This window comes from Octopus bimaculoides, chromosome 5 (genome assembly GCF_046866305.1).
Source record: "Octopus bimaculoides isolate indiv1 chromosome 5, ASM4686630v1, whole genome shotgun sequence".
Lineage (NCBI taxonomy): Eukaryota > Metazoa > Mollusca > Cephalopoda > Octopoda > Octopodidae > Octopus > Octopus bimaculoides.
The window spans coordinates 50,895,362-50,915,907 of NC_142932.1; the positions used below are offsets into that span (position 1 = coordinate 50,895,362).

The following is a 20,546-nucleotide window of genomic DNA, read 5'->3' on the forward strand; positions in this document are numbered from 1 at the left end:
TAAAACTTTTGGATGAAGAGAATCATGGCGCTAAGGGGAGTGAGTCTGCAGAGCTGACTAGTTTCATATAGAAGTGATAAAGGAAACGGTGAGGAAGCAGGGAATCTGTGAGAGTAGGGTTGTTAGATTGTTGCCAAACAATTAAATAGCTACGACGTAGTATCAAACATTTCAGTAAGATTACGGCGACGGAACAATCGGTTACACGCAATGGTTCGAGTGGCACAGATGCTTCGAATGAGGACGTACGTCCCTAGGCGCTGAGCGATCTGGAAGACCTTCTACGTGCATCATATCCGTAAATGTGCTATTGTGCGTCGCGAATTCGTTCTCTAGGGCCAGACCGTCAATCGACAGTTCTACTACTGTTTTGAAGCGTTTGAGAGAATACATTAGGCAAAAATGATCGGACTTGCAGAGCGCGAAGAAGTGGATTCACAACAATGCACCTTGTCACCGAGCTCTCTCACTCTTGAGTCTTTCGCCGAAACAACATGGCATCGCTTCTGTACCCGTCCGATTCACCAGATTTAGCGGACTTCCATCTCTTCTCCCAGATCAAAATGCAGTTCAAAGGTCGCCGTCTTAACACCGTTGTCGAGATCCAGAGCGAATCGTCGGAGGTCCTCGACTCGCTTAAGGTAAACGAATTGCAGGCCAGATTCCAACAGTGGCAGGAATTCTAAGACCGGAGTATTGCAGTGCTATATGCATGTGTGTGTATATATATATGTGTGTGTTTGTGTTAAATAAAATGAGACAACAGCCACCGCAATGTGAAATTTCTTGCACATTTATAAAGAGAAAGGTAGACTTACAACTGTTTAAAGGATATGAGGGATATCCCTTCAACAGAGACGATATCAGAAAGTAAAATAGAGGGAAATAGTTGGGTTCAATATAAGAAGTTATTTTGGAAAGGGAGAGATATAGCAAGCATAAAGGGAAATAAGGGAGTAAAAATTAAAATATATGTTGAATGTTACAGTTGCTGTTCTATTATCCAAGGAAAGTACTGTGTAGAGTGGATAGATAGGTTTCTTGCGCGCGCGTGTTTATTAAAATTCTTTAGATCGATGAAATCATTTTATTGATTATGACTTATATACCAATTCATGTGTATGTGTGTGTGTGTGTGTGTGTGTGTGTGTGTGTGTGTGTGTGTGTGTGTGTGTGTGTGTGTGTGTGTGCGTGTGTGTGTGTATGTGTGTGTGTGTGTGTGTGTGTGTGTGTGTGTGTGTGTGTGTGTGTGTGTGTGTGTGTGAAATTGAGAAATATAATTTATGATGAAAATTTGATTTCATTTTCATTCTGGAGCCTTTAAATATTGTCTGCCTGCTTTAGCATCTCTGACTTCCACTCACTGCCACTTCGTATGTTGTTTTACTATTCTTTGCCTACAGCGTACAGCGTGAAAGACAGGGTCACAATAAGTGTTTTATTATATAAGATAACTAACCCGGAAACATTTTGATACCCCCTCGTATATTTGAATGCAATCTAAGACGTTATTGTGTTTTTATTATCGTTCTATAACTGTGAGTAAACGCTCTAAGTTAAGTTATATTCAGGCAATGCATAAAACTAAGACTGAAGTATTTTTCTGGTTGCTAACAAAAATCTAATTAGTCTTTGCTATTTAATTGAAATAATGTTGCTATTTAAACAATGCTGGTGAAACTTAATAGACATTTTAAATGTTTCAGGTGCCTAATATTTTGGACATGAGAAGGTTTAATGTAAGCAAGGATACTTGATATCAGTTAAATCCTATTTAATAAAGGTATAGTAGTGACGAAGGAAAAATGTATGGATACGTTTAAAATTCCACACTCATATATATAAAATTTATTAATAAGGGTAGAAATTGATATTAATCAATTAAAACCAGTGGTCAAGCATATCAAAAAAATTAAAATTATATTACATACAAAAATAAGAGGAATGACCAGCAAAAGTGGACTCCTATATGCTAGAAATAGATGCCGAATCATCTAACCACGAAAAATATGGTCTCAGTAAAAATTTAGCGTTCCTCTTATTTTTGTATGTAATATATATATATATATATATATATATATATATATATATATTTATATAATAATGCCTCAAGCTATGACGGACTCCAAGGTCAGACTACCATAAAAAGCACATTTTTACCGAACGCGAGGAAATGCAACTCTCAAAGCCAACCCCTTAAAAACAGACTAAATTATAGATCATGATTTCGTTGGCATTATTGTATAGTAATGCCCTTATATAAATATAAATATATATTTCGGGAATAAATGATGGATTTTTTCCTTTATGAGGTTTTTTCACGCTAGCTACTTGATAAATTCTTGTAAAAGAATTCGTCCTATTATTGAATTTAAATATATTACCAGAATATATTCAATACTGAATTTATTCTGAGAAAAAAGCATATTTACCGAGATTCAATTCGAAATTCCCGCCACTTACATAGGGGAATAGCGATGAACAGTCTTCTATATACTATTTTGGATACACGATGTTCGAGTGGTATGTTGATTTTCTGTTTACCTCTATTGCTCTTGACCATATTATACTGACGAGTAGAGGTTGTATAATACTACAATAACTACGAAATCATGATCTATAATTTAGTCTGTTTTTAAGAGGTTGGCTTTGAGAGTTGCATTTCCTCGCGTTCGGTAAAAATGTGATTTTTATGGTAGTCTGACCTTAGAGTCCCTCATAGCGTGAGGCATTATTGTATAGTAATGCCCTTATATAAATATAAATATATATTTTGAGAATAAATGATGGATTTTTTCCCCAATGAGGTTTTTTTCACGTTAGCTACTTGATAAATTCTTGTAAAAGAATTCGTCCTATTACACACACATATATATATATATATATAAGTGTGTGTGTGTGTGTGTGTGTGTGTGTGTGTGTGTGTGTGTGTGTGTACCCATATATGCATACATACAAAAACACTCACAATATACAGACATATGCACGCCTACCTGTTTACATACATTCATACACATATCTCCCTTCCTTTATACTCAATGGCTAGAAGAATACTACATGAACCAGTTGCTAGTTGCTCTTGCAAGCGGGGCCTTATCTGTGTGGGTGGGGTCAATGTGTAATAATACCAGCGAAATGAGGTTCTCAGAACGGTGTGCATTCTCCCCTGATGACCTCATACACCAGCTAGTATCCGGCACGTGTGACATCTAACTGTCAGCTCTTCTTTCTGCAAGTTGTTTATAACTAATATAAACAGACAGCATTATCATTATCTAGGTTATGTATGTATATATTCATATATGTATATATATGTGTATATAAATATGTATGTATATATCTATGTATTTATATCTGTTTCATTTAAAGCTAATGAATCAGTCTCAAGTTCTTATAGCGCACACCAACTAACTTCTCACACATTTAGTTTAACCAGGAAAACGAACAAAGTTCATTTTCGTGTTTGAGAAGTGACTTGCTCAGAAAAGGTAAGAAGACTATTCTTACTATTGTTATTGTTGTTGTTGTGGCCACCGTCGTTGGTATTGTTGCTATTGTTTAGCTGAAAAGTAACCTTGAAGAAGTAGTTTTATTGCTCAAAATATTCCATCCCCGACTACTATCCTGTCTACAAAGATGTAATGCCCACTCGAAATTATTATAGCCAATGTATCCATTTAAAAAAAAATTGAAGCGCTGATATAAGTGATATTTAGTAGTCATTTTTAGCAACAAAGAGAGAAACCACTAGGATAATTTGGACATTCACTGATGAGGAAATCAGCTGCGAATTTTCGGTGCTCCGTGTTTTTGTCGAATTTTACGTTGGTTATGTTTTCGTCTAATTTTCCTCTTTTCATGGTTTCCTTAGTTTTCTGTTTGCTGAGTTTTCGTCAAATTTTCTCTTTGTTGTGTTCTTTCTATCCAACCCTTGATATAACTATGTAGAACAACGCACTCCCTGTCTGTTTACTGATATATATGTTTGTGTGCATATATATTTATGTGTGTGTGTGTGTGTGTGTGTGTGTGTGTATGTGTATACGAGTGTATGTATGCATTTCTGTATGTATGTATTTCTGTCTATGGGTGTGTGAGTCGTTCTGTCTGGGTTTGTTCCGCCACCATCGCTTGACAACCGGTATCGGTGTGACTGCATTACCATAAATTAGCGGTTCGGCAAAGTGATCGACAGAATGAGTACTGAGCTTAAGAAATAAGTATAAGGGTTCATTCATTCGGCTAAAAGCTCAAGGTGAGGTCCCAGCAGGGCCGCAGTATAATGACTGAAATGAGTAAAAGATAGAACTTTTTATCGACCCCGAAAAAATAAGCCGACCTCGGTGGAGTTTGAGCATAGTACATAAAGACAGACAAAAACACTACAAAGCATTTTATCCGGCATGCAAACAATTCTGCCAACTTTCTGGCGTCAACCTATTAAAATAATGAAATTATTTCCAATATTAATCCCACAAGCAGAAAGACTGCCCTCCGGGTGGTTTTCTGCTAGCCACTTGACAATATTTTCACATTGATATATTCAGTCGCATATTTTTGGGACGCGAAATCCCAATGTGATATTTGTGTAATAATGAAATCAAACCAGGAGTGCGTGAGAGAGAGAGAGAGAGAGAGAGAGAGAGAGAGAGAGAGAGAGAGAGAGAGTGGTTGTGGTGGGGAGAGAACATTGCAAACAATGAATGAAATAAACATGAAATGGAAAATTCGTATAAATAAAAGCTCTTGTACCGAATATTCAAATTTGTGAACTGGAAATACTCAATAATAATAAAAAAGTTAAGAAAATAATTTTTTGTGGAAACACATACGCCATAGAAACCGGGAAACCAGGCCCATGAGCCTGGCTAGGCTTTAAAAGGGCGCATAAATAAATAATAATGAAAATAGGGGCGAGAGAGAGAGAGAGAGTGAGAGACTGTTGCAAATGAAAATGAAAAATTTCACCGGTAACGAATATTGTTTATTAAACATTAAAGTCTACTCCGAATATTTAAATCTGTAAAACACTTATAAATTAGATTAACTTCAGACATCGAAAATACAGGAAATTTCTTGGAACATGAATTGATAAAATAAAATTCCAGACGGTCAAGCCTGTTATAATTGCTTTCTTTTAGTAACTGTTACACACATAATTAATGAGTAACTTTCTTCATTATAATATAGAAACATCCGTATTTTTAGTTCAAATATCTCTTGATTCAACTGATATAATAATTTACTCTTTTGATAAAATTGGAATAATCTTCAACTAGGAACCATCCAATACCATGTGAGAGGGATCCTTTTTCTGTTCTTTCTTCCTTTGCACTCAAAGAAATCACAATAAAAATTTCAAGAGGAAGTGTCAAGAGATTGATATGAAAATATACACAGCATGACTATAAACGAAAACAATATTAAAGAATAAACAAAACCAAACAAGGTACAAGATAGTTATCGTTAGTTTTGAATAAATATTTTCCATTTAAAATAGTTACGGAATAAGGAAAATGAAATTAAACCTCCATTAATTTATGTGTTCAATTTTTCTTTATTACAGAAAACGAAACATGGCTGTCATGCAGATGGTAACAGCACCTTTTTTATCAGTCACCCTTATTATTTCTCTCACATCACTAAACACATATGGAGAAGAACACGGAAATAATTGTACAACTAAAATTTCTCCCATTGTCAGTAAAAATTTAACTCGTTTAGTAAGATCAGGCAAACAGGTTTTCAATTTTCAAGTCCATATAACTGATAAAAATTTTGATGGCCTTCTCAATCCTATACCACTGGATTATTTTGCAAATGCGAGACGTTTCACATGGATTCCAGATAAACCAGATGGTCTAGTAATGTATAAACATGTCCTCTTTGACTTTTCGATTCGTTCATTTAATATATTAGACGCTTACGTTGCTACTCCAAGTATTGATATCCATATGAATTGTGGAAAACAAAATGTTCAGAGATACGATGTAATATATTCAGTCTTCGAGGAATTAAAGAGAATCGTATTTATCGATGACTTGCAGATGGGAGAATCTGGATACATGTGTTTCTTTATAAATTTGTCGCACGACATGCAGAAGAACAGTCCTTATACGTTACTAGCGTACAGAATATTGGGTATTTATCGCGAGATACTGAAGAACTATTGCTGTGAACTACATAAACATGATAATCGTACCTATGAACCAAATTACATTTGTTCTGGAAATACCATTGAAAATAGTATATTTGTCAATAGTGCAAATATTGTTGGAGCAGTTCTGTTGGCCATATTTCCATTGTTTATTAGGTTTATATCAAAAGCTAAATTACCTCCGTATTCCGGCAACCAGCCACAATCAGGTAATGAGGAAGTGCATTTAGAAACTCTACCCTCATCACCAAATTCAAATGAACCTAACCAGCAACAATCAACTAAAGAGGTATTGAATTCTCAAAATGAACACACATCACCAAATTCAAACGAACCTAACCAGCAGCAATCAACTAACGGGGAATTGAATTCTCAAAAGGAACACGCATCGCCAAATTCCCTAGAATCTAACCAGCAACAATTATCTAACAATGAATATCCAAGTAAATACGCATTGCCAGACAAATCAGAATGGATTAGTATACAACATAATATTTACAGTTTCTCTCATTTTTTATATTGGTTATTTTGTTTTCATCATTCGACTTTCTTTGTCTCAAGACTTAGAAGAAGTATTCTTATTTTGCTTTCTCTCTCAGTAATTCTTCTGGATCTTTTAATGTATTACTTATTTTTATATGAAACGGTGACAATACTTTCACATGATCGCATTCCATTGGGTTATCGCTCCTTCATTCTAGGAATCCAGAAAGGCTATGAACTTTCAGATGGTTTTCTTTTGGGTCCCTTGGTTGGGATAATCAGCTACATAATTGTTAACTTTATCCTGTTTGTTCTTCCCAGTCATTTAAGTGAGATGATTGTCGCTGAAGGTATATTAGATACAAAACTCAAAGAAGATATTTTTTCTACACTTCAAGGTTATGATCGACTCCTTGCAATAATTAAAGTTAAAGTTTTTATTGCTGCAGACCCATATTTCTGGAAATTTATATTTGTGAAGTGGTTTAAAGGTATAGGTAGAGATAAAATTTTGACTTTTTACAAAAAGAGCAATATTTTTATAAAATTTATATTATTTTGGCCTCTTATTGTGATTACAATTTTTTTTCTTGTATTTTCTATCTGTGAATTACTTCTCCGCCTCGTTTACTACGGAATCCCATTCATATATTTGATTCTAACTTTACCATTAAGTTATTTCAAAAAATATATTTTACCTGTAAGTAAGAACAATATATGTCCTTCCAAGTGTCCTGATGAAATTTTATCATTGCCGTCACTGCCCTTTTTTATAGTATGGGCATTTGCTTCAGGCTATATATTTCTTATAAGTTTTCAAATCATTTGCACTTATATATTCTCAATAGCTATTGCAATGCTTGCTAAACCTGATACTGTCGGTGGTATATGGTTTATTGCCATGCTTTTCGTTCACGCTTTTACAGTTATGAACGCTATTCAGGAACACTATAAAGGGATACTAGTTCAATCAATAAAGTTTACCAAAACTATAAAACCAAATTTAGTTCAGTTAAAATATGAAGAGGAATACATTAATGCTAAACTGTTTGAAGTAATGGTTAACGAGTATTTTCCTTTGAGATACGAGATTGGTAAAGCTATTATAAAATTATTTCTAATCGTATCTTTTTTCTTTGCTTGCAATAACATAATAAATCGAAAGGATTTGGATCTATCAGCATTCGCACGGATTGCTTTGATATTGATGACTTCATGGATACCTAAAGTATTGTCGAAAATTAATGCTAAATTTCATTTTGATACGTCTCTGTCACACAAAGTTATTCAGACAATTTATGAATTTCCAAAAGGAAATGAATCCAATTGAATTTACGAAGCTATTAACATTTTCCCAAAAATACAATTATTCCAATATTCCAGAAATTATTCCATCGGTTTTAACTACTTTGTATAGTAATTTGGTGGATTTCACCTGATTTCTATATCCTTCGACTCTTAGCATCATCACCGTTCACACCTTCCTTACTACATAAATTTCGACTACTGACGCCAGTGGTAATTGCCTTGATCCTCTTTTCGATAAAAAGCTGAGCTGTTCAATATCCGAAGTACGCCTAACCACTTTCTAATGAATGCATTGCAATTTTTCTCAATGATTTGGACTCGTGACAGTCCACCTCGTATATTAAAAGTGGCCACGAAAGTTGCGGATATAAGCCGAAATGTAAGCGCCTTAGTTTGCTTCCCTGGTAGCTTGGAACCATCAATTGCTGTTAGTCCACTCCTGGCTTGTTTCATGATCTGCATCCCACGACTCTTATCTGACAATCTTCCAGCTCTTAACTGGTTCTTCCTAATCTCTTGGAATGCTTTCTCCAGCTATATTAAATTTTACTTTTATTTTGCACTATCCTAATAAATGTCAGACTATGCGACTCTTTTACTCTGAATCACATTCTTTGTCACTATCAGCTCGTAGCTCCAAGAGGGGAGTCTGCATGATTGGCTTGTCTATCAACAGAAGTGTCACGACATGCATGAAGGCCTTCTTAGGTGATTGTATATCGGGCATTTGTTCCGAAAAGTTTGTTACAATCAATTTATCATTTAAAATTAGCAACTTACTGACTGCAAAACTTAATATAATATTTTGTTTCTGCTCATTCTAAACTCTTCTTGATCTTTAAACTTTATAAACCCATTTTACTGCAGTTTACTTTTTAGGGCTGTTATAGCTGCATTACTAAGTATTAATTTTAAATCTATATATTTTACCTACTACTTATTATACGACACGCTATTGTAATTATACCAGTGCTCTTAGACATACTGAAATTTAAAATTTAAAATTTATTTTTTTATATTTTTTATATTTTCTTTATTTTACATATCTTCAATGGATCTAAACTATATTTGTTGAAAAATAACATAGTTTATAAATTTTTAAATCACTTTTCTGAACTCCAGTTCTCTGCTTTACCTATAGGTACACTGACTTGTTATATATTGTTTTTTCCTCACTTCTTCTTCTTCTTCTTCTTCTTCTTCTTCTTCTTCTTCTTCTTCTTCTTCTTCTTCTTCTTCTTCTTCTTCTTCCATGATCTCTATACTAAATATTCATCCCCTAACCATACTTCTATCTACTTTTTGTTTCCTCCCGATATAAGCAAAAACAAAATTGTCTTTCTCGCATCTTTTTTAGTGAGTGTGTGAGTGATTGACTAAGAGAAAGAGAGGTGTGTGTTGTCGGAATGAATGATAGAAAGTGTATGTTGCTGTGTGAGTGTGTGTTTGACTGAGAGAGAGAGGGAGAGAGGAGTTATGTTATCACACACTCTCTCTTTCAGTCAATCACTCACTCAAAAAAGATGCAAGGAAAAATAAATTTTAAAAATGTACACCGTCACTCTCTCTCTCTCTCTCCCCCTCACACACACACACACACACACATCAACTCACACCTTCTCTCTCTCTCTCTCTCTCTCACACACACACATACACACACACACACACACACACATACTCACACACTTTCTATCTCACACCCCACCACCAACATATACACACGTCCCTGTTATTTTCTCTCTGTTTCATTTTATGCTGACATCAAATGAAATGTTCATTTCCAGTTCAAAAAACAAATAAAGATTTTTTTTACGGAATTTACCGAACGCTGTACCTTAACAGCTGATAGATTATTGACAACTCTGTGACTCAAAACAAAGGATAGCCCTCGCTGAAACTTATCTCCTGCCATAAAATCTTCGATGACATAATGAGACCAGAAATAAATCACGGCTTTAATCTCCCGCTCATAAAAACCTACCAACCAGCGAGTGGAACACCTCAAACGGCACGTTTTCGCTCAAAACAACTACTCAAATGGAATAAAGAGTTCCCGGTAAGGCCATGCTTCGCCATGTCCATCAACAAATCCCAAGGCCAAACACTATCGGTGGCGGGCATCCATTTGGGGGAGCCGTGCTTTTCCCATGGGCAACTTTATGTGGCCTGCTCCCGTGTGGGGAGTAGAAACGCTCTTTTTGTTTATGCTCCTCAGGGCAGAACACGCAATGTTGTCTATAGCGAAGTTTTATAGACATAGAAAGAAGAACAAGTCATCATTGCAGCCTATGTGGTTATAAACAAGTGATCCGAAGCATTGGTGGGACATATTCTCAAACCACGGCAAACATGATTCATGGACTCTTCCTCTTCTTTACTGGATAATGCTGACTTCTCCAACAACAATGCTCACTCGGCCAATATCAGCGCTTGGCCAAATTGCTCAGGCCCCTTATTTTTTTGTTAAGGCTGTTGGTAAGTTTTCCTAAGTTACTCCAATCCGGATCCACAATGCAAACCTTCGAATCAACCTTCTCCAATGCAGACCTCTCATGCAACCTTATCCAATCTAAATCTTTGAGACAACCTTCTTCACTGCAGATCTCCAGTGCAAACCTTCGATGCAACCTTTTCCAATGCAGATCTTCTGACACAGAGGATTGGGAGCCCTTGTGGGCGTTCTATTTTCATTGCCAGAAGGATTCCCAACCCATGGACCAGGGGAGGGGGTTTAGATGATCACCTCTGCCGGTCAAATTCCCAACCCATGCGTACCCGTCATGACATTGATTCTGCAGAACTGGGTTGGGTGTGAAAACCAACTTTAAAGTATAAATATAGATTTTTTCCATCACCTATGTTGAGTTCGGTTAAGTCCTATTTGGGGTGAAAAATCAATAAACTGATTCCTTATGGGGTTTTCCATTCAATCAGGATGAAAAAGCGAATAAGCCAATTACTTATAAGATTTGTCACTAAAATTGGCTACACCCTATTTTCAACCATAACTTTTACCAATTTTGACGTATTTTGTTCAAACTTAATGCCGGCGTTACTTAGGACTCATGGGATTTTTGAAGGCTTGAAGTTCTCCCCAAAAAAACAAAAAACAAAAAAAAAAACAATCGATGAGTGGAAAAATCGATAAACCGACTCTTTATGGGATTTCCCAATCAAATTGTCTGCAACCCATTTTCAGCCAAACGTTTACCAATTTCAATGGATATCACTCAAATTTGACGTCGGTGTAACTTAGTTTGGTTTGAAACAAAGCACTTGATTAACTTAATAATCTTAACTTAATCCCGGGCAACGCCGGGCTATACTGCTAGTGTGTGTGTGTGTGTGTGTGTGTGTGTGCACCGAAGATGAAGAAGGCGAGAATTGTGGCAGCATTTCAGCAACTTAAACAAGGAAGCCGTCCAGAAAAGTTATATGTATGTATGTATGTATGTATGTATGTATGTATGTATGTATGTATGTATGTATTAGGATGTCCGGAAAGTTCTGAGCGTTTTTCAATATACAAAAGGGGATATAAATAATTGACTTTTCAATAGGTTTTATTCCATGAAATAGTTTCCTTTATTATTAATGGCCTTTGCGCATCTATCAGGCAATTTAAATATTCCATCAGCATAAAATTTGACTGGTTTTGAAGCAAATATGTTATCTACATGCATTTTGACTCCGTCTAATTCGTTAAATGCTTTTTCTTGCAAAGAGTTCTGTAGAGACAAAATAAGTGGTAGTCAGATGGTGCAATACCAGGAGAATATGGTCGATGGAGTAAGAGATCCCAGCCAAGTTCATGTAACTTTGTTCGGATAGCCAAAGACACATGTGGTCGGGCATTGTCTTGTTGGAACACTACCCCTTTCCTGTTGGCAATCTCCAGCCTCAATTCCTTGATTTTTTCTTCTTTGTTCAAATTAGCTAGTTAATGACAGTGCACATCAGAATAATGGTCTAGTTTCGTGAGAGAAGATCGTGCGTACTGCAATCATCTTTGAAATCCGTGTTGCTTATTTTGAATTTTTTGATCACCTATCCTTTTGGAATGGTTTTTGTATAATACCATACCATACGATATTCTGGTGCCTACGCATAAGTACCATATTCAATCTTGAATCTAAATCTAAACCTTCTACTGAACTTACCTCTCGAACCTGAGTGTGTTTTTTCTGGTACTTAACTTGTTCAACAGGATGGAAAAGGTTAATGTAGAACTTTCTCTGAAAGACATCCCCTTACATAATAAGGATACTTATATGTGGCTGTTAATCCACAGAACTAATGACTTTATTAGAAGGATGAGGTGGATTGCCTATCACCATGATAACAAAATGCAAAACCCATCAATTGAAACACAAGAAAGGAACTATTTTAAGAAGATTTTTAAGAGTAGAAAAAATCCACCTCCTAACACACTACTAGAAAATTTCGAAAAAGATCTTTTGGATCTTATAGCTAATGTGAAATACAAGGAGCATCCACTTAGGAAAAATCTACATCTAAGAAAGCTTAAGGAATTCATCAAGTCAATACAGATCAAACCGGGTATTCTAGTTCCTGCTGACAAAACTGGAAATTTATACAGGTTGGATTATACTACTTATAAAAAACTGATCGTGAAGGAACTTAACTCCAAATACAAAATAACCTCTAAAAGAAATCTATCTGAGATTAATTTAAAAATCAAGAAAATTATGCAGGACTACGACTTAATGGATAGGACTGAACCAATAGTTCCAGCTGAACCTAGGATTAATTTAAAAGACCATAAGAACTTCCAAGATAACCCATCTGTGAGACTCATTTGCCCATCTAAGTTTGACATTGGCAGACTCAGTAAGTTTATACTAGACAGGATTCTACCTCTAATAATTCCTAATTTATCCTTAAAGTTATGGAACAATACCGAAGAAGCACTAAACTGGTTTAAATCTATTGACAACACTAAAAACTTCTCGTTTATTCAGTTTGATATAAATAACTATTACTCTAGCATATCCCCCATTCTCCTAAATAGAGCCCTCATTTTTGCTATGAATCGCTCACTCATTACTAGGGATAAGATAGACATTATTTTATTAGCTAGAAAAAATATTATTGAATTTGATAACAAGCTCTGGACGAGAGCCGATACCCCAGAATACTTTGATATACCAATGGGATCGAGCAATTCGGCTGAGGTTACAAACCTAGTGGGGGCTTACCTCTTATATTGTTTAAACAAAGAAATCCCTGAACTAAAAGGTGGTCTATATAGAGATGATGCTTTATTCATCATCCTTAGTAATAACAAATCATTCATTGAGAGAATAAGAAAGAAAATTGGGTAATTTTTTAGAAGTTTTAACTTAGACATTACTTATGAATATGGTAATAAAATTGTAAATTTTTTAGATACCACTCTCAACATAGAAACTAGATTATACCACCCATATAGAAAAGAAAATGAAGTTACTAGATATGTAAGTAGATTGTCCAATCATCCACCAAATGTATTAAATTCTTTAGTTAAAAGTATTTCTGAGAGAATTACTAAATTATCTTCCAACATTGATATATTTAATTCTAATTCAAACTACTATAATATGGCCTTGTCTAAAGCTGGATATGCCCCAAAAATTTCTTTCCTTAGCCCTGGTAGAACATCTCTTCTTGATGCGGATAATAATAATAATAATAACGATATTAGTACACATGGTAACAATAATAACGATAATAATAATAATAATAATCATAGGTGTCATAACAAACCTAATAACTTAAGTAGTAGTAGTAATGGACCAAATAAAAAGCAACCCTATTTGCCTAAAAATTCAACTAATAAGAAAAGTAATAAAGTGCATTTTAATAGTAAACTACATGCTAACACTAGTAATAAACCAATGTTAGTAGACAATAATGTTGAATCTAATGATAAAAATAATAAGCATCTCACAACTAAAAGAACTACTAATCATAATAATAAATATTGTTATGGGAAATAATAGTAATCAAAGTACACCCCATACTCACCCACGCAATAAATTTAAGAGAAGAAATATAAACTCTATCTGGTTAAATATACCCTTCAACTGTGCAATATCCACAAATATTTACAAAAAATTTATGAATATTTTACAAAAATATTTCCCTTCTTCCCACAGATATAGTAAAATCTTCTCTTGTCATACAGTCAGAATTTCTTACTCTACCCTTCCTAATGTAGGTACAATCATAGCTAGGTTAAACATAAAGAACATCAAGTCAGCTAGAATAAATGAAGTTATAAATAGTGGTCATATGAATACACATAATAATCCAGCTAATACCAATAATGATGCTACTAATAATTATACAAATAGAAGTGAAAATAACAATGGCGAAAGAAATTATGAAGATAATAACAATATGCTTAGTCCTACCAACCATAATTTCAACCAACAATTAGAATGTATCAGTAATGACGTTACGGTTTTAACTGAAGTTGATGATAGGCCCAACTCCAATAGAAATAATAGTGATCAAGGACCTAGTTCATATAATATCAATATGCCTAATGTTGAAGGAATAAGTCCAACTGATAGCGCATCAAGAAATGAATTAAATAATGATGGTAATAATCAATATATACCTAATAGTGGAATTGAGGAATTGATAAATGATATTAGTGTAAATAATTGTAGTAATAATAATAATAGAGATATTAGAAATAATATAGGTGGGGTTGATAACCCCATGATGTGCAACTGTAGAAAAAAAGTCCCATTGTCCTTTATTTGGATTTTGTTGCACCCGTAACGTAGTGTACAGATGCATCATTAGTACAATAACCGAGAATTATATTTATATAGGATGTAGTATTAACATGAAACAGAGAATATATAACCATAGGTCTTCGTTTAGACTTAGACATAAGGCAAATAGTACGATATTGGCAAGTAAAATTTGGGAGTTAAAAGATAATGGTATTAATTTTAGCCTTAAATGGGAAATTATAAGAAAAGCTAAACCTTATAGAAATAGTAGATATGGATGTGAATTGTGTTCTATGGAAATATATGAAATTTTTAAACTTAGAAATAATCCTAATCTAATCAATAATAGATTAGACCTTAGGGTATCATATGTACACTGCTCTACTCGCACTTTTAATTTTTTTTTAAAATAGGTCTTTATAAAGTAGCTAAAGTTATCAAATTATTGTACTTTACTTCTACCATGGTCATCTAGGGCTATCAATAAGCACATAATTTTAAATTGATAATTGAACCTTTATAACATATATTCCAGATCTCTCACCTTAACACTTAATCTACTTAAATCAATCATCAGGTTCCTGAATTGAATATCCTTGTTATTTCCTAGCATCTTTTCATTTTTCAGTCCCTTAAACCTTAGTAAACACATTATTATAAACTAATATAAATCCGATAATAATTTTTATTCACATTATAAAAATAAAGCTCACCTATGTGTCTCCTAAATAGTATCTTTATTTTATTTTCAGCCATAATTTTTTTTAAGATAATTCAAAATAGTTTTCATGAACCCAATATACCTAATATCCTTAAACTTTACACCCTACCTATAGCCCCTGAATTCAATACTGACATTATTTGATGATTTTTGTATAAAATAATTACATCTCTTTTTATTTATTTTATTAACATACCTCTTATTGTGAAAATATTGGTTAAACTAATATTGTTATCTGTATAACTATACTGATACTCTATTCAGACTAGAAGAAAAAAAACCTATTTGACCCATATACCTAGGGTTTTAATTCGTCAACATTTTGATAGTAGTAAAATGACCTGGTACGACTCTGACCAGGGAAACCTTTATAATCTAATTCATTTATAGCCTTGTCCATGCATACTGCTTACACCTTCCCTTTCCTTAGAAGTAATTGTCCCTTATGCTATCACCACTAGATAAGAGACAAAAGATCAGAGACAGTTAGAACTTTTGTCTAGAATCAATTACTAGCCTGATAGACTCGGCTATGTCAAGTTGGATTCATGTATTCCTCCCACTTGGATTTTTATGTATTCTTTCTCCCACTTGGATTTGAAATGCTGACACAGTTATAATATGTCTATTCTACTGTTATTTTCTGCATTTTCGTGCAGCTGAAGATTGCTCTTCATATTGCATTTAATGTAATGCTCGCATTACTTAAATAAATGGGGTAGCATGAAACGTGCGTACTGCAATCATCTTTGAAATCCGTGTTGCTTATTTTGAATTTATTTATATATATATATATATATATATATATATATATATATATATATATATATATATATATATATATGTAGTGACGAACGGGTGTAATATATATATATATATATATATATATATATATATATATATATGCAGAGTCTGATCACCTCTTGTATATACACCTTAGATCCTACTTGGAATCTGGTGTGACTTTTTAAACCAGATAATGTTTTAAAAAAGACACCCACATAGATTGCTTATCTGATTTGAAGCACCAAGACTTGCAGTTAATTTCTGATCTTTGTGTATCTTAAAATGCATTTTGAGGTCTCCATTAGATTTGCAGGCCTTACGGCATACAAGGCATTGGAATCTATTCACAGATATATAAGCAGAGTAGTTGGTGGAGGTTTGTTCTTCACGAGTTCGCAAATGAGATTTGAACCCAGCAAAAGAAAGGCATGATCTACCACAAGCAATGCACGCATAAATTCGCCGAGATTCACATTCTCGATCGCAACATTCTTCTTGCATGTGTCATCCTAGCCTCTTCAAAATTGTTTAATTCCACTCCCCACTTATGTTCGCCATCCAGCTCAATCCGAAGCAAGGGTTTCTATGAAATTTGGATCCATTCCAAGTGACTTCATGGTAGTCCTTATGCCGTCCTTAAACCTTTTGTTATGTTTACATCGATTACGATTTCACTCAGCCAGCTCGCTATAAAACAGTTGTTTGGGTGTGAGTTCATCCGCCATTCGAACAATATGGCCAGACCATCTCATTTGGTTTTCAAAATCATTGATTTAGTTGAAGTGATGCCTGCAGGCGCAAAGACATCTGTGTCAGGAGTGAAAAAGTCCCATTTAATGTTTAAAATTGGGTGAAGGCAATTTTGGTGGAATCGTTCTAACAGTTTGGGGTGTCTTTCATAACACGTCCATGTTTCAAAGGATTACAACAGGGATGGTAAGACAAATGATATGTAAAGAGCCAATTTTGTGTTGTTTATATGTCGTTGGCGTCAAACGCATAAATCCAAACCACTAAATGCTTGGGTTGTTCTTTGAATTCGCAGTTGTAGTTCTGTGTCCAGATTTCCATAATTTTGTACAGAGCTTCCAAGGTAGATGAAAGAGTCAAGAACGTCAAGTAACTTACTCTTTACGAAAATTTTAGTGGAGTTGCAAACAGCACCACGTGCAGGTTGATACATTACAACTGCTTTTTTCAAGTTGATGGTCAAGCCAAAATCATCACAAGCTGAGTCAAATGCAGATACATTAGATTACAGTCCTGTTTCAGAGTGATTGACTAGATCGCAATCGTCAGCATATGAGTTCCCTAATGAGTGAAGTAAAAATGTTTGTTTTGAATTTCAGCCTGGTCAGGTTAAAAGCATTCCCAGTTGTTCGTTATTTTATGTAAGTACCCTTTTCAGAGCTTTGGAAAGTGTGTGACAGCACAACAGCAAAGTATATTGCAAAGAGGGTGGGTGTATCAAGGTCTCCTTGCTTTACTCCATTTTCCACGAGAAACGATTTAGAAAGCCTACCACCAAAATTAACTCTAGCTTTCGTATCTTGATGCAAAGCCCTGATCATGTTTACAAATTTTTCTGGGCAACCTGTTTTCCTTAGAATTAGTTATTAGCTGTAAGACATTTCGATTAACAGTATGGAATACCTTGCTTAAATCAACAAAGCAGTGGTATAGGGCAAGATTCTGTTCAATGCACTTTTCCTGAAATTGTCTGATAGTTAAGATACAATCAACTGTTCCCCTGGAGGAACGAAAACCACATTGAGACTTGGACTATTTGGAACTATGAAGGTATTTAAACGTTCTAACAGAATGCGGGCAAGTACTTTTCCAACTACAGACAAAAGCGAAATCTCACGAAAATTAATACACTGATCTTTTGGCCCGATTTATGTAAAGAGACTAAAACGACATCAATCCAGTCTTGAAGCACTTACTCAGTTCTCCGACAGTGACAAATTAATATATCTAAGAGTTCAAACATTTTGTCACCGTCATATTTCAAGACCTCTGTACAGATTCCATCAAACTCTAGAGACTTATTGTTATTCAGCTTATTCACAGATAAATAAATGTCATTTAGAATTGGTTTTAATGCCATAAAACCTTGGCATTATTTCTATCAGCTGCTTCTTGCGCCCCTTTTGCTCTGTTATTCCGACATTCCTGTTTAATTTTCCTTAGAGCAATCTGCACTTACTATTTCAGCTTTCTGTAAGCTTCGTTTGAGTTGGGGTTCAATGACTGAGAAAAAAGTGTATTGCCTAAGTTTTGTTTTTCTAAAAGTAGACCATGAATTTCTGACGAGTTGTCTGGAAACCAGTCGCTGGACTTACACGATTTAAATCCCACTGAAGAACTTGCAGCCTCAAATACTTTTGTTTTGAAATCTTTCCATAGATTGCTGGGATCAAGATTAATATTTCCTATAGCATCGTGGAATCTTTGGAAGTTGCTTGGTAATTTGAAGTTGGCAACATTTAATATTTTGGGGACTTTAGAACAAGACTGTCGAATTTTAGGCACTATTGAAAAATTCATTTTTCCACACACTAGACGATGGTCAATTCAGCTCTGCTCGTTTCATTGTTCGAATACTAGGAACATCTTTCATATCACGCTTTCTAATCAAAATATAATCTATGAGATGCCAGACTTAGATCTTAGGTGCATTCAGGTGATTTTATATTTATTTTTCTACTCAAACAGAGTGTTGGCAACAATCAGATCATTCTCAGTACAAAATATCAAAAGATCTATCCCAATTTTATTACATTTCCCAATCCCATGTAGACCTAAAGCAGATCATGAAATGTAGTCATTTCCAACTTTTGCGTTGAAATCTCCCAATATGATCAGTTTGTCAGAAATTGGTACTTTCTTCAATAATTGTGCTAGATCATCATAAAACTGTCCTATAGTGTCATCAGAATGAGACATAGTTGGCGTATAAATACTGACAACGATAACAAACCTACCTCTTGTCAGTTTTATACGGCATGACATGATTCGTCCAGATATACCACTTGGAAATTCTGCAATGGAGGATACCAAAGAATTCTTGAGAGCAAATCCAACACCAGATTCTCTACGCTGACCTTCAGGTAAGTCTCAGGTAGTATATCTACAAGTAGACTCATTTATTTGACCCTCACCGGAGAGACTGGCTTCAGAGAGCACAACTATATCAAGGAAATATCTTTGAGCTCATATGCAATATGTGCAGTATACCTTTCTGGCCTCTTGTTGAAATTATCATCTAGAAGTGTGCGCTCATTCCAACAGCCAAATTTGAGAGGATGTTTATTTTTTCTTCTTGAAAACTGTTTGGCTACAGTGGCAGGATAACGACTGGGCCCAGCCTGTGACACACTGGGACACCTGCCGAGCCAGATTTGTTCCCTTGTCGTTTCCAAGCCTATTTTGCCATTTACTGAATCTTTGAGACATTTCAGAGTAAGTCGTAAGTGCATTTTTAGGTTTCTATCAACCAATTCAATGATTTTAGTTAGATCGGGTGTACAAGACGTACCTGTGCAGATGAATAATTTCCGGTGGGTGTAGCTTGCACTACACTACCCGCACCTATTGGGCCAAGAAGACTTTCGCCGGTGTGGTATGAGAATTGACAAAATCGGGAACTTCCAAGGCCTCAGGTTTTATTTTGGATATTTCCTTCTTGGTAGATTACCAACCAAGGTTAAAGAGGGTCTACCTGCCCATGAGGTAGGCTATCCTATGCCAGATACCAAACCGACACCCAAACGCTCCATAGAGTGATTAAATATCATTCCGGTGTCCAACCGGTGCAGCTCACACACAGACACAGACACAGACAAAGACACACACACACACACACACACACACGCAAAATCGTACGTTAAAACAAATATTTTTATATTTCGTGATAGTCATTTGGGGAGGGGGGGGGGCAAATAAACACATGCACCCGTTTATTACTGTTCTTACTTTATCGTATGTCAATTGACCAGGGATCTCTCGTTACACATTTGTGACCTCTTCAACGATTCTTCCATCCATCAGAAACATATGGATGTATCAGACACAGAATAGGGGGATACACGTGGCTGGAATAGCCGCTGAAGAAGTCACAGCTGTGTATCGACAGATTTCCAGACAATAAACTTTAGATAACATGAAAACAATAACAAACGCGTGAAGAACGAATATATCATGCGCTTATTTATTTGGTAAAAAAAATGACCATCACGAAATATAACAATATGTGTGTGTGTATGTGTGTGTGTGTGTGTGTGTGTGTGTGTGTTCAGGTAAAGTTCACAAAAGAAATTTATGTACATAAAAATTAATA

At 35.0% G+C, this 20,546-nt stretch overlaps 1 protein-coding gene across 1 annotated transcript; it reads left to right on the top strand.

Moving 5' to 3' along the window:
- The first annotated feature begins 3,350 nt into the window (after positions 1-3,350).
- LOC149135537 (uncharacterized) lies at positions 3,351-9,056 on the top strand. The gene is made up of 2 exons (XM_089352244.1): positions 3,351-3,488; positions 5,567-9,056. Exon 2 carries the CDS (start codon positions 5,577-5,579, stop codon positions 7,968-7,970), a length of 2,394 nt encoding a protein of 797 aa, XP_089208370.1. The 5' UTR covers positions 3,351-3,488; positions 5,567-5,576; the 3' UTR covers positions 7,971-9,056.
- Positions 9,057-20,546: the final 11,490 nt, after the last annotated feature.